General features: G+C 39.4%; 1 protein-coding gene across 1 annotated transcript in view; it reads right to left on the minus strand.

Annotated features, from left to right (window-relative positions):
- SH3BGRL2 (SH3 domain binding glutamate rich protein like 2) overlaps window positions 1–12675 on the minus strand; it is a 78104-nt gene that overhangs the window by 21142 nt on the left and 44287 nt on the right. Inside the window, exon 4 of the mRNA XM_072831621.1 lies at window positions 2457–2642. Within this exon, the coding sequence (XP_072687722.1) occupies window positions 2457–2642 (186 nt within the window). The remainder of the gene's footprint in view (window positions 1–2456; window positions 2643–12675) is intronic.

The raw sequence follows: 12675 nt of genomic DNA on the forward strand, positions 1-12675 counted from the left end.
ACTAGAAGGCACACTGTTAATAAATATGGCTTCTGGGAAGCAACAAACTCCTAAACACCAGCATGGAAGGGGTGTGTGTGTGTGTGTGTGTGTGTGAAAACAGGGCTATGGAGGGAAAACGTACATGACAGAGAATGAGATCCTCCAGCCCTCTCACCCTATATGTCCAGAACTCCAAGAGCCAGGCTGATATCCCCAAAGCAAGAGACTGCAGGGCCATTCTCTGGAAAAGTTAAACCATCATCTGAGAAAAGGCCTGTAGATTTTATTATCTATATCTACAATGAGAATGTAACAGGCTACCCAACCAATCTACAGAGAAGTCCAGTGGGAAACAAATCTACACACCTATATTAAGACACACACAGCTTCTAACAAGCGTTCTAATGCCTAATCTCCTAAGCAAAAGACAAGCATCACCAGACATCTGAGGAAAGCCCACCACATTTGAGAGAAAAGGCCAAAATAAACAAAGTGAAAAAAAAGGGAATTAGTAGAACAGGGACAATATTTTAAGGGAAGAAAACCTCAAAGAAATATTTATTTATTTGTTTGCTTGTTTGTTTGTTTATTCATTCATGAGAGACACAGAGAGAGAGGCAGAGACATAGGCAGAGGGAGAAGCAGGCTCCATGCAGGGAGCCTAATGAGGGACTCGATCCCAGAACTCCAGGATCATGCCCTGAGCCAAAGGCAGATTCTCAACCACTGAGCCACCCAAGCATCCCAAGAAATCATATTTAATATCTCCACTGAGCTAAGATCTTGTACTCATCTCATAAAAGCACATTATTCAAAAGAAAATATCAGAACATAAGAAAGGAAAATAAAAGGTGACATAATTCAATGAAAAAACTGAGGTTAAAGAAATCTTCCAGAAAGTAAAACAAAAAGTTAAAAAGGACAATACAAGAAAAAAAAAAAGATAATATTAGAAAATTGGTGTAAGAAGTTCACTATCTGGGATGCCCTATGGAAAACAGCAGGACACTTTCTATTGCAAGCCCTAGAAACCAGATGATAATAAAGCAAAACCATCAAAATTCTTTCTAACCTACTAGAATTCTATACCCAGTTGAATTACCCCTCAATTACAAGACCAGAAAAAGGAATTCTCACACCGGAGAAGTCTGAGAGATACAAAACTGTTAGATTTTTAAGTCTTCTAAGCACTATTTGACTAGTAGTTTTGCTTTGTTTTGAAATGTACAGTTTATACAGTTTCAGCTATACCTCGTTTTGGTTTGCAGATACAAGAGCACATTTTCTAGGCTTTGTAATCATGAATGGGATACACCTTCAGTTACCACATACTTTCTGTAATAAAATATGAAATCACAATCTAAAAAATTCCACATAAACAATAAGCTTTATGCTTAAAAAGCACCTTACAGTAACCGGGATCAGCCTATCACAATCTAAAAAATTCCACATAAACAATAAGCTTTATGCTTAAAAAGCACCTTACAGTAATCGGGATCACGCCTAAGCTAAGTAAATATCCTGTGAAGTAAAACAGATATTAAAGATGAGAAAATTGATGCTTTAAGAGAAAAATGACTTTGGAAAGGTGTCAAAGCCAACATAAAGTCATACGAGAACTCCAATCTAAATCTAGGCCCATGTTCAGGGTTTTCCTCTTCTGACATGAATACAAGTGTGTGCACAATCTCTATGGGGTAGACGTCACAATATCATCTTCTCTCTTATGCACATGGAAACTGTTTCCTTTCAAGATATCAAAAGTATTATTATTCCTTTTCTCCATTCCAATACAGCCCACCTATTTATTTCACCTTAAGCACCTCAGCACTATAGCCCTTTCCCCTTCTTCAGGCCATGCTTAAAGAACTATAGTACAGGTCTCAAAACAAACACTTATACAGAGCATGATGAATGGAAAACCTTAATTACTCATCAGGAAGAAGTTTTTCAATTTTTTTTCTTAATCCAATAAGAAGGAAAATAGATAATTAGACAAAAATGACTTTATCTTCTCATATGCTACACACAGGAGGAAGGCACCTAAGGTATTTTAGATGTTCATAATGATCCATCTGGCTCATTATCCTAAAAAAAGAAACTCTGGTTTATAATCAGCTACTAGCAGTTTTTTAAACAATAGATGGGTAAAGATTCAAGGATACTCCCTTCCACTCTACCCCTAAAACATATTAATCAAAAAAATCTGCTTTAAAATTTAGAACACAATAAACACACACATACACACCCCTTCCCACAACTTTCCTCAATCACAGAGACAGGAAGACCAACAGACACATACACACTCACATTCACACACGGTCTGTGTCCCTGGACTCATATACCCTCTATTAGACTGTGAATCTGAACAGCACAGGGTGAACAGGACACAGTCCTCACTGAAAAAAACCCAACTCACTCTAGATATTCCGAATCACCCAAAGAAATAGCATGGTAACAATCTGGCTACTTACCCCACAGTATCGGTCACCATTAAATATCTGAGGTGGCAGAGGGTTGCCCTGAGCGGGCTTCTTTTCTGGGGGGATGTTTTTGTACATCCATTGTCTCTGTTCTTCTGACATTGTGATATCCACCTCCTCAAACTCTATCTTGTTGGCTTCCAGAAATCTAACCACATCCTGCTGCTGCTTCTTTATCTAAAGCAAGAAGACAAACAAATAAGGAGAAATGCTCATCTGAAACAATATGTAGATATTTCCAAATTGAACTAGATTTGGTTTCTCATTGTCAGAGGTCACTGACGAAAAAAAAAAAAAAAGAGGTAATTTTCCTAGGCACCATGCATCATCCCCTCACTGGATATCCAGCAGAAGTCTATGCAAGTCTTCACACGATGATTTCTTTACCTAGATAGACTCCCCAGAACTTTGGGGCACAACCTGGAAGGATGAGATTATGTATGAGGTGAGAACTCAGTTCTCAGTAGGCCATAAGCACTCTCCCTCCTACTTACAGAAGTTGACATTTACAGTTATGAAAGCTCCCTCTGCCAAAACCATTTGAAAACCATGTAGAGTCCATTTGAGATGTTGACATTTCACTGATTCCTGGGAGCAGCAACATTTTTATTCCCTTAGCAGTCTCTTTCAGATATTCCACAGCTGTAGCCACTGTCATGAAAGCATCCTTTCATCAATTCACAAGAGAAAAATGTTCTCCACTTCTAAGGTGAGAGTAAACAACAAGCACCATCTTACTTTGAACTCTATTCCTTAACCCTTTTTGCTCCTCTCAGCTTTATGTTTCCTTCTTTGGTCACTAGGGGTCAGGTATGCTCTTGAAGAGCTGCAAACACATCTGTAGGTTTTCAAAATCTTATGAATCTTCTTACTTAAGGGTACACACTAAATAATTCAGACAGGGTGACAATATTCAATATCTTAAACACAGCAGGTAAAACATTCAACAAACTTGCTTGTTCTAAACAATTCTGGGATGTGTACAGAGAACGAGCTTAAGTGGTGCAGTGAATTTTTTAATGGCCAGAGAAAAGAATCATTCTGAGAGGTCAAGCCACCAGAAAGACCTGTCATCTAGAAAATAAAACGCTTGAAGAACAAACTTTCATATACTGATTGCCTCTATAAATTTCCTCCAACTTCCTCCAAAAAGCCTCAATGACGTGTGCTCCTGAGATGGAAATATGTCATACGTAGGAGCAAAGAGATTTTGATCACTGGGTTGAAATTTATGAATGACTAACATGATTGTACAGTTAATACGGACAAAAAATACAAAGCTAGCAAAATAGGACATCTTAACACTCAGTGATATTAGAAAACAAGAAAACTACTGTATGGTTATAAATCCAAATTGATGCATTATCTCAGTTTCTTGAATTAAGCTATTTCTCATTTCTGAAAAAGTTAACTTTTTTCCCTCACTGGTACACAATTTCAGAAACGTAGTTATATAATTCTGAAACTCTGGCTTGCAAAAAAAGTATTATTCATCCTACTTAATTTCCCTTTATAACCATTTAAGGCAGATAAACAAGGTTGATGATGCTGAGGTAAAAAATGGTCACCTACTTTGATCAAGGTCCTATAATGTCAAGACAATCATGCCATTCTCCTACTTAAAATCCTTCTTTAGTGAATCCCCATTGCCCTTGGAAGAACACACAGATTTCTTAGCATAGGACAATGTCCTTCATGATTCAGTTCCTTTGACTATGAAAGCAATGTATTTGCATTTTTAAAAGTCTAGAAATTGTAACACAAGCAAACAAGAAGTTACTTACAATCCTCTCAAAATTTAATTAGAGGAAAATGTTGGTAAATTGAACTCCAATAAAAAAATTAAAAAAAAATTAATTAGAGGAAAGGGTTTGGATTTAATATCCGTATGTAGAGCTTTACATATTCAACACATTTCAAATGTTCATGAGAGTGATCAAAAATGAAACTGACATATAGTCGAACCTTAGTTTTCCATATAATGTATATACACATAACATCCATCCCACTTCTTTATCTCCCCCAAAATGTGAATAACCTAAAAACTCATATACTCTCAATACTAGGATAAATCAAAGACATAGCCCCACAGACACACATACACACACACAGAGCACTTATTGCTGGACTATAATCCTTTGTTGCTCAACTGATCCCTTCTTTCATAAGATCACATTCAACAAAAACAGCTGCATCTTGCTCTTTTCACTCAAAAATATACCCCGTGTCCAGTCACTAAAAATTTTTTCAAAAGCATGAATTTTAATATCTGCTTAGCAATCCATCATGTACATATTTTCAGTTAACTACTACTCAATTGTTGGTATTTAGAATACTTGTAAATTTTCACCACTAGAAGTATCATGTAGTAAGCACCTTTATTTAGAGATCTTTGACTGTATCTCTCAACACTATTTTAGGACAAAGCCCTATGAATGAAACTCAGATAAAAGGGTAGAGACATTTCTCTAGCTCCTGATGGACCCATGCTAAACTGCTTTGCAAAAAGTCCATGTTGGGGCGCCTGGGTGGCTCAGCCAGTTAAGCAGCTGCCTTTGGCTCAGGTCATGATCCCAGGGTCCTGGGAGTCCAATGCAGGCTCCCTGACCAATGGGGAGTATGCTTCTTCTCCCTTTGTCTGCCACTCGCCTGCTTGTGTGCTCAAATAAATAAATAAATCTTTAAAAAAAAAAAAGTCCACGTCAATTTACATTCTCATTAGCAATGTGTGAAAATATCCATGTCTCAACACCTCTCCCTCCCTACAGAAAATATTTGAAAGATGTATCACAGAATATTAAAATTTAAATGATGTGAGTGATGGATGTGTTAACTAACCTAACTGTGGTAATCCTTTCACGATATATCAAATCATTGGTTGTACACCTTACACTTAAACAATATTATATGTCACTTATATGTCAATAAAACTGAGGGAGAGGGAAAGTAATAAATTGGTTGCTGTTTTAAAAAAATTCAAATACATCATCACACACTAACAATGCTCAAGAAGCAATGGATAGTTACTAACAAAGAAGATAATTGGCAGTAAAGAGTAAAATGTAAATAATTATATCTGTTTTATTTATTTATTTTTAAGATTTTATTTATTTATTCATGAGAGGCAGAGACAGAGGCAGAGGGAGGAGCAGATTTCCTGCGGGGACCCCAATGCAGGACTCTATCCCAGGACCCTGGGATCACAACCTGAGCTAAAAACGTAGACACTCAACCACTGAGCCACCCAGGCGCCCCTATATCTGTTTTAAAAGCAGAAAGCAGGGGAGACAGGACCAGGTTTGTGTTTCAAAGAGATAATTTTAATACCACACAACTTCAAAAGAAAGAAAGGGGAGTTCTGTATGTACTGTTAACATTGCTATGAAAAGATCTCCAAGGTACATTAGTAAGTGGAAAAAAAACAAACAAACAAGGAACAGAACTATGCATAGACTGGGAACATTTTTAAAAAATAGAGAAAAAAAAGGAACATACTTGTACTTGCTTATGTTTATGTTAACAAATGAACTCTTGAAGGTTATATAAAAAACTAACAGAAATAGCTGTCTAGGGGCTGCAGGAGTGGGAACTGGGTGACAGAGACAAAGTAGGAGCAAGAGTCTTTACCCTTTGCACATATGAACTTTAATCTTTTTCAAAAAGTGTAAATATGTCAATATTCCAAAGATTGAATAGAAGAAAGTTAAATTGAGAGAGAGAGCTTCACTTAAAAGAAACAATATATGGTCACAGAGATGTGGTGTCTATAAATCAGGTTTTCCAACAGGATATGAAGCCCCAGGAGTCAGAGCATGTTGTCACATGCTGGCCTCCATATTTATTCAAACTTGTAAGAAAAGCCAGATGATTAAAAAGAAGTTTTTCTTAAAAAGGAGCTAAGGCCACAGAAAATTAACTAATATTATAGCAAATCATTCAAATAAACGAAGGGCAGAAATTTCTACGACCCAGCAATTGCACTGCTGGGATTTACCCCAAAGATACAGATGGAGTGAAACGCTGGGACACCTGCACCCCGATGTTTCTAGCAGCAATGGCCACGATAGCCAAACTGTGGAAGGAGCCTCGGTGTCCATCGAAAGATGAATGGATAAAGAAGATGTGGTTTATGTATACAATGGAATATTACTCAGCCATTAGAAATGACAAATACCCACCATTTGCTTCAACGTGGATGGAACTGGAGGGTATTACGCTGAGTGAAATAAGTCAACTGGAGAAGGACAAACATTATATGGTCTCATTCATTTGGGGAATATAAAAAATAGTGAAAGGGAATAAAGGGGAAAGGAGAAAAAATGAGTGGGAAATATCAGAAAGGGAGACAGAACATGAGAGACTCCTAACTCTAGGAAACGAACAAGGGGTGGTAGAAAGGGAGGTGGGCAGGGGGTAGGGGTGACTGGGTGACGAGCACTGAAGGGGGCACTTGATGGGATGAGCCCTGGGTGTTATGCTACATGTTGGCAAATTGAACTCCAATAAAAAATAAATTAAAAAAAAAACAATTAGACAATCTGAAAAAAAAAAAATAAACAAAGGGCAGAAATTTAACCCAGAGAATCGGAAGTTTTCACGTGGATATCTGTGACATTAGCATCAGGAAGGAAGACGAGTCACGAGCTGCTACCACTGGCTATTTTTCAGATCTGGTGAGGTGAACGTGGCCTGAACTGTGGGTGCCCAGGCTTATGTGGGGGGGGGAAGACAGGTCAGCCCAGGTGGCAGCGGCTGGGAGAAGAGCCAGCTGGCTGGGCGGGGCGGGGCGGGGGGGCGGCTGGTAATAAAAAAGATTCTCATGTGGCACAGGAAGCTGCCATGGGCGTGTGGCCATAAACTCAGAGTTCAACTAACAGTAACATATCCCATTATTTTCTTGACACAAAGAGCTTCTCCTCCCCATATTTCACCTATCCCGAAACAAAACATACCTTAAAATCAACATCAAAAGACCTGTGAGGAGCAAGTGGAAGAGAATAACAGTGTGGTGAGAGATCCTGCCTTCACCCATGTGTATCCAGCCATGATGGAAGGACCTATATAATTCAGGTAGGCTTTTGTTTTTGTAACACACTTAAAAGCCACAGCGGATAATGCTAGTTTTTTGTTTTGTTTTGTTTTTACCCAGTAGCCAATCTTCCTTTTTTTCTTAATAACAGAAGGCTGATTTTGCCTGGAAAAGCTGATGTGCTCCCCTACAAATCCCTGTTTTACCAGACTCCTCTGGAGCCAGGGGTCATCACATGACATGGTTTTGGCCAATGAGATAGAAGGCAGACGTTCTCCAGAAGGCTTGACTTAATGAATAAAAACACAAAGCCCATCATGTTCGCGCCCCCCCCCAAGCCCCCTACCTCCCCCACCCCCCACCCCTGCCATGAAACCCAGAAGTTGTGCCTGGAGGTGCAGAAACCATTTTGCGAATGTGAAAACAAACACCATACGCTAAGGATGGTCAAGCAGAAAGACAGGAGCTTGGGTCCTTGATGATATTTTACAGCTGCCACATCAGTCTTGTGCAGTCCACTCTAAACCTTTCTGTATTTGACAAATAAACCTTTAATTGCTTAAGCTACCCTCTCAAGGTTTTCTATAGCTCACACTCCAATGCAGAGCTAACTGAAGAAATTCTTAACTATTTAAAATGTCTTCAGAAATACTGTAGGGATCCCTGGGTGGCGCAGTGGTTTAGCGCCTGCCTTTGGCCCAGGGCGCGATCCTGGAGACCCGGGATCGAATCCCATGTCGGGCTCCCAGTGCATGGAGCCTGCTTCTCCCTCTGCCTGTGTCTCTGCCTCTCTCTCTCCCTCTCTGTGTGACTACCATAAATAAATAAAAATTAAAAAAAAAAGAAATACTGTAGTATGATGGATTGAAAAATAAAAGTATTACTGCATAGCAGAACCTAGAAATAAAGGCTGTAAGACATAAATTTAAGTGAAATGAATACTTGTCACTGAATAAACAGATGAATTTTCATTATTTTCTTCATAAAACGACCACAAAACAAGAAAAAAAAAGTTGTTGGACCCAAAACAGGAAGATACCTACAAAAGGATGAGAGTTAGATTTTATTATTCAAACAAACATCATTACACATCACCCAAAGCAATTAAAAGGAACAGATACTCCAAAATCTCTTAGGCTAGATCATGGGAAGGCAAACTATGGCCCACAGGCTAAATCTAGCTCATTAACAGTTTTTGTATGGCCCACAGACAAAAATGGGATATTTTTAAATAAGGATGGAAAAAAAATAGTATTTCATGACATGTAAAAATCATGAAATACAAATTTCAGTGTCCATAAAATTGCATTGGAAGATAGCTCCACCCACCTATTTCCATACAAGCCCTGGCTGCTCTGGCCCTATGATGAATGGCAGAGCTGAGGGCTGCCACAGAGGCACAGAGCTCCCAAAGCTTGAAGAAAGTCTGTCCTTTACAAAGTTTGTCAGCCCTGGGCTAGACCAAAGATCTCCATTTCTGGTTCAAAGTTCAATTTCTTAATGAGGCCTTCCTTGACAACCAGATTTTGCATTTTTACAGCCACCCCCCCCCCCTCCCCGGCCAAATCCTTACTTCCCTTCAAGCCTTCATTTTTCACCATAGCACTTAAATCTGACATACTGTATGTTTTCCATATTTATTTCTCTATCTCCCGATTATAAATTCCATAGGGCCAGGGATTTTGTTCTCTGCTGTATCCCCAGAGCCTAGAAGCGTGTCTGGCATGTGGCAAACACTCACGACACAGTGTTAACTGATAGGATTTTCACACATGGAAGGGCTAGAAAGGCTTCCTCCTGACTCTCAGCAGTGTTGGTTCTCTCATCATTTAGAACAATCTACCTCGGAGAGTACTCTCTAACCACCTTAGCTGAAGTTCTATTATCTAAATTTATTAAAATTTTCTTTCTTTATCTGTGTACTTGACTTTATGCTCATCTCTCTCTCTCTCTCTACAGTGTCAGTTCTGTAAGCGCAGAGACTGGCAATGCAGGAGGCCCTCAGTAAATATTAACTGAATGGATGATTAAAGAATGATCACTTCAGCCCTGAACATCAAAGATTTCCAGGTGATGTTCTAGAGATCAAACTGAGTTAGTAATTTAATTTAGGAACAAATGTAACTGAAGTTCAGCCAAAAAGGATTGTAGATCAAATGCCAATATTTCTCAATTAATGCCAAAGCTGTATGATTTTAAAAAGCAGTATGTCTAGGACGCTACATGTAACTGTAAATTGCCTAAATAATTCAGAACAATCTATAGACCCTGAATGTGAAAAAGGCTTTGCTTCTAACATTGACAATGATATGGAAGAAGAAAATTGTATGTAGCATTAATGAAATAGCATTAAATGAATGCTACTGTCAGTTAATTTTAAAAATTACAAGTGCATAATGTAGTTTTTGTTTGGCCCAAATGTTTTAATTAAATTGTTGATATATTTCCAAGTGGAAGACAACTGAGAACAAAGCAAATATACCAGTATTTCCCTGACTTTGCTTCCAATTGCTACCACAGCTTTCTGTCACCCCTACCCACTTCCCCCCATATCTCCAGAAGCTCTGAAGCAAGCTTTGGAGTAGCTGTCTTGGCCCTACACCAAATTCATATGTTGAAACCTATCCCCCCAAGGTGATGGTATGACAAGGTGGGGGCCTATGGAAGGGGATAAGTTTATGAGGACAGAGCCCTCGTGAATGGGATTAGTGTCCTTATGAAGGAGACCTGAGAGCTTCTCTGCCCCTTTCCACCATATGAGGGCATAGCAAGGAGTCTGCAGTCTGCAACCAGAGGGGGGCTTTTACCAGAACCTAACCATGCTGGCACTCTCATCTTAGACATCCAGCCTTCAAAACTAAGAAATAAATTTATCTTGTTTATAAGCTACTCAGTCAGTTTTGTGGTGTAGCAGCCCAAACAAAGACCATGAGTATTTACCCTTTCAACTCCAAATGCCTGCAAGACCCAGCCCTGCCGAGGACCCCAATGCTTGCACCCAAGCCCTGGTGACCCACCCCCACAGGCGCCCGGGCGATAAACTGTCTGTGCTGGTACTGCTGAATCAGCTGACCTGGCATGAACACTCAATGACCCATGAAAAACTTAGTGAAGATGTCTGTAGCTCTTTCACTGGCAACCTCCTGGCTCCAGGAGTCCCTAGGGATCGGATCAGAGGCCAGGCTAAATAAATGACACTGTACTTGAGTTAGATTTACCCCTAACTCTGTGGCACTTTTAAGTAAACTTGCACTCCTTCAGTCTCTCTTCTCCTAGGATTAGTTCTTTCCCAGAAGGCTAACAATTAATTTATGTAATTAAGTAGCCCCTGTCAGAATCCTTCCATAGACTTCTAGACATGTCTAGTCATGTTTGAATTCCGGAGTATACACAGCTGATGCTGTACCTTTGGACCTTGGAAGTCATTAGCAAATAAAGAGAAATACTCAATTTGAAGACTTTTTTAAAATTGAGATTTCATGTGCACAATTGTGGGAAAGCAAGTTTAAAGACATATGAAGTACAAATGGAAGACAACAGGGAAAATTAGGGGGAGGGAGGGGACTGTGTATTTTTCAGACAGACTCTCCAGAGTTTAACCCTGGCCCTGTCAGTTGGGTAGCCCTGAAGAAATTAGAAAGCTTCTCTCTCAGCATTAGTTGCCAAATCTGTGAAATAGACCAAATTTTTTTTTTCATAGATTCATTGAGAGGATTAAATACAAGAAGAACTAAGCAATAACAGGCACTTGCTCAATTGTTTCATTCATTTGAACACGAGCTTTTCTTTCTTTGCCCTAGCTGGGATTCTCTGCAAAAAAAATATAATGTGATTTCTGGGTAGTACTTTCAAAGGCGTTAGGGATTCAATGGAACACTTCATTTCACTTACTTTCACACTTCAAGTACACAGTTTTCTTTTTTCCGACTTGAGGTAGATGTAGGACTGACTAGGACCTTTTATGTATCTCACATGGAGAAAGTCAAAGGCAGAGGAAAGAAAACAAAGTAAAAATTTTCTTATAACTTGACAAAACTTACAATGCAGGGGCTGGACTGAAGCATGAAGTAAAGGGCTCTAAGACAACTCCTTTCCACCACAAAAACAGGAAAGGCTCATGATCTTTACCTTGTCAAAGACCCTAGGAACTTCTTAGCAATTAAGCAGAATATCTCAAAGATGCATAATTTCACGGCAAATTCTTTACCTAACACCTCACTGTTAGACTCACCAGGCATTAGGCATCCCTGCAGCTAGGCAGCCCTGGGACCCAAATCTGGCCCCTGAGGCATGAGCCCATGTCTGCTAAGTGGAGCTTCTGGATGAGCCTTTGCTCTCCTGGTCAAGCAGATGTGGAGTCTGAAGCTAGGCCCTTTGTCCCAGCCCTTTGTCCCCCTTCCTGCTTGGAACCTCAGTGTGAGGGCTAGAGGTGTAGAGGCAGCTTTTCCGCGATGAGCCAGTAAGCATCAGGAAAAGGCCAAGAGAACCCTGGAAACACAGGCCCTGAACAAATCAGCCTGCAGACTTACTGAGAGACCAAAACTGCTGTTCTTTTAAGCTCATGTGTGCCAGGTTCTCCCTTTTCGGCAGGTGAACACATTCCCAAGTAGAACATTCACCAATGTTTCATGGTTGGGGAGTATGGCAGGGTGGAGAATAAACCCCAACAAGCCATCTGCTAACTGTCAACGTTCTGATACTGGTTAACTAAACATGAGGTTACACGTAAAGTACTGTGTGTCTGGTGTCTATTGCAGGTTATCTTACTAGAAAGCAAATACCAGGCTACCAAGCCAAAGATAACAATGAGAGAAGCTGTCTAGCAAGAGATTGAAACTTGAGTTTTAAGGAATCAGAGTGTCAGAAAGAGATGGATTATGAAATACAGAACAACTTTTGAAACAACCAGTATTATATGGTATAAGTTAAAGCAATACAATTTTAATGATGGAAGAAATTGTGCTTTTTCATCTGTGTATCATTAGCACAGTCCCTGCCACTTAACAGGCATGCAATATGTTTATATTAACCATATAAACACTACTGAGTTTGAATAAATACTTTTAACACATTTTCTTTTGAATCAGTCCAAATTTTTGGTCCTGTTTTCTTAACCAATTTGCATTGGTTTCTGTTTTCAATTTTTTAAGCCATCTTTGCAATTTAAGATTTATTTATTTA

Source organism: Canis lupus, chromosome 7 (assembly GCF_048164855.1).
Source record: "Canis lupus baileyi chromosome 7, mCanLup2.hap1, whole genome shotgun sequence".
Lineage (NCBI taxonomy): Eukaryota > Metazoa > Chordata > Mammalia > Carnivora > Canidae > Canis > Canis lupus.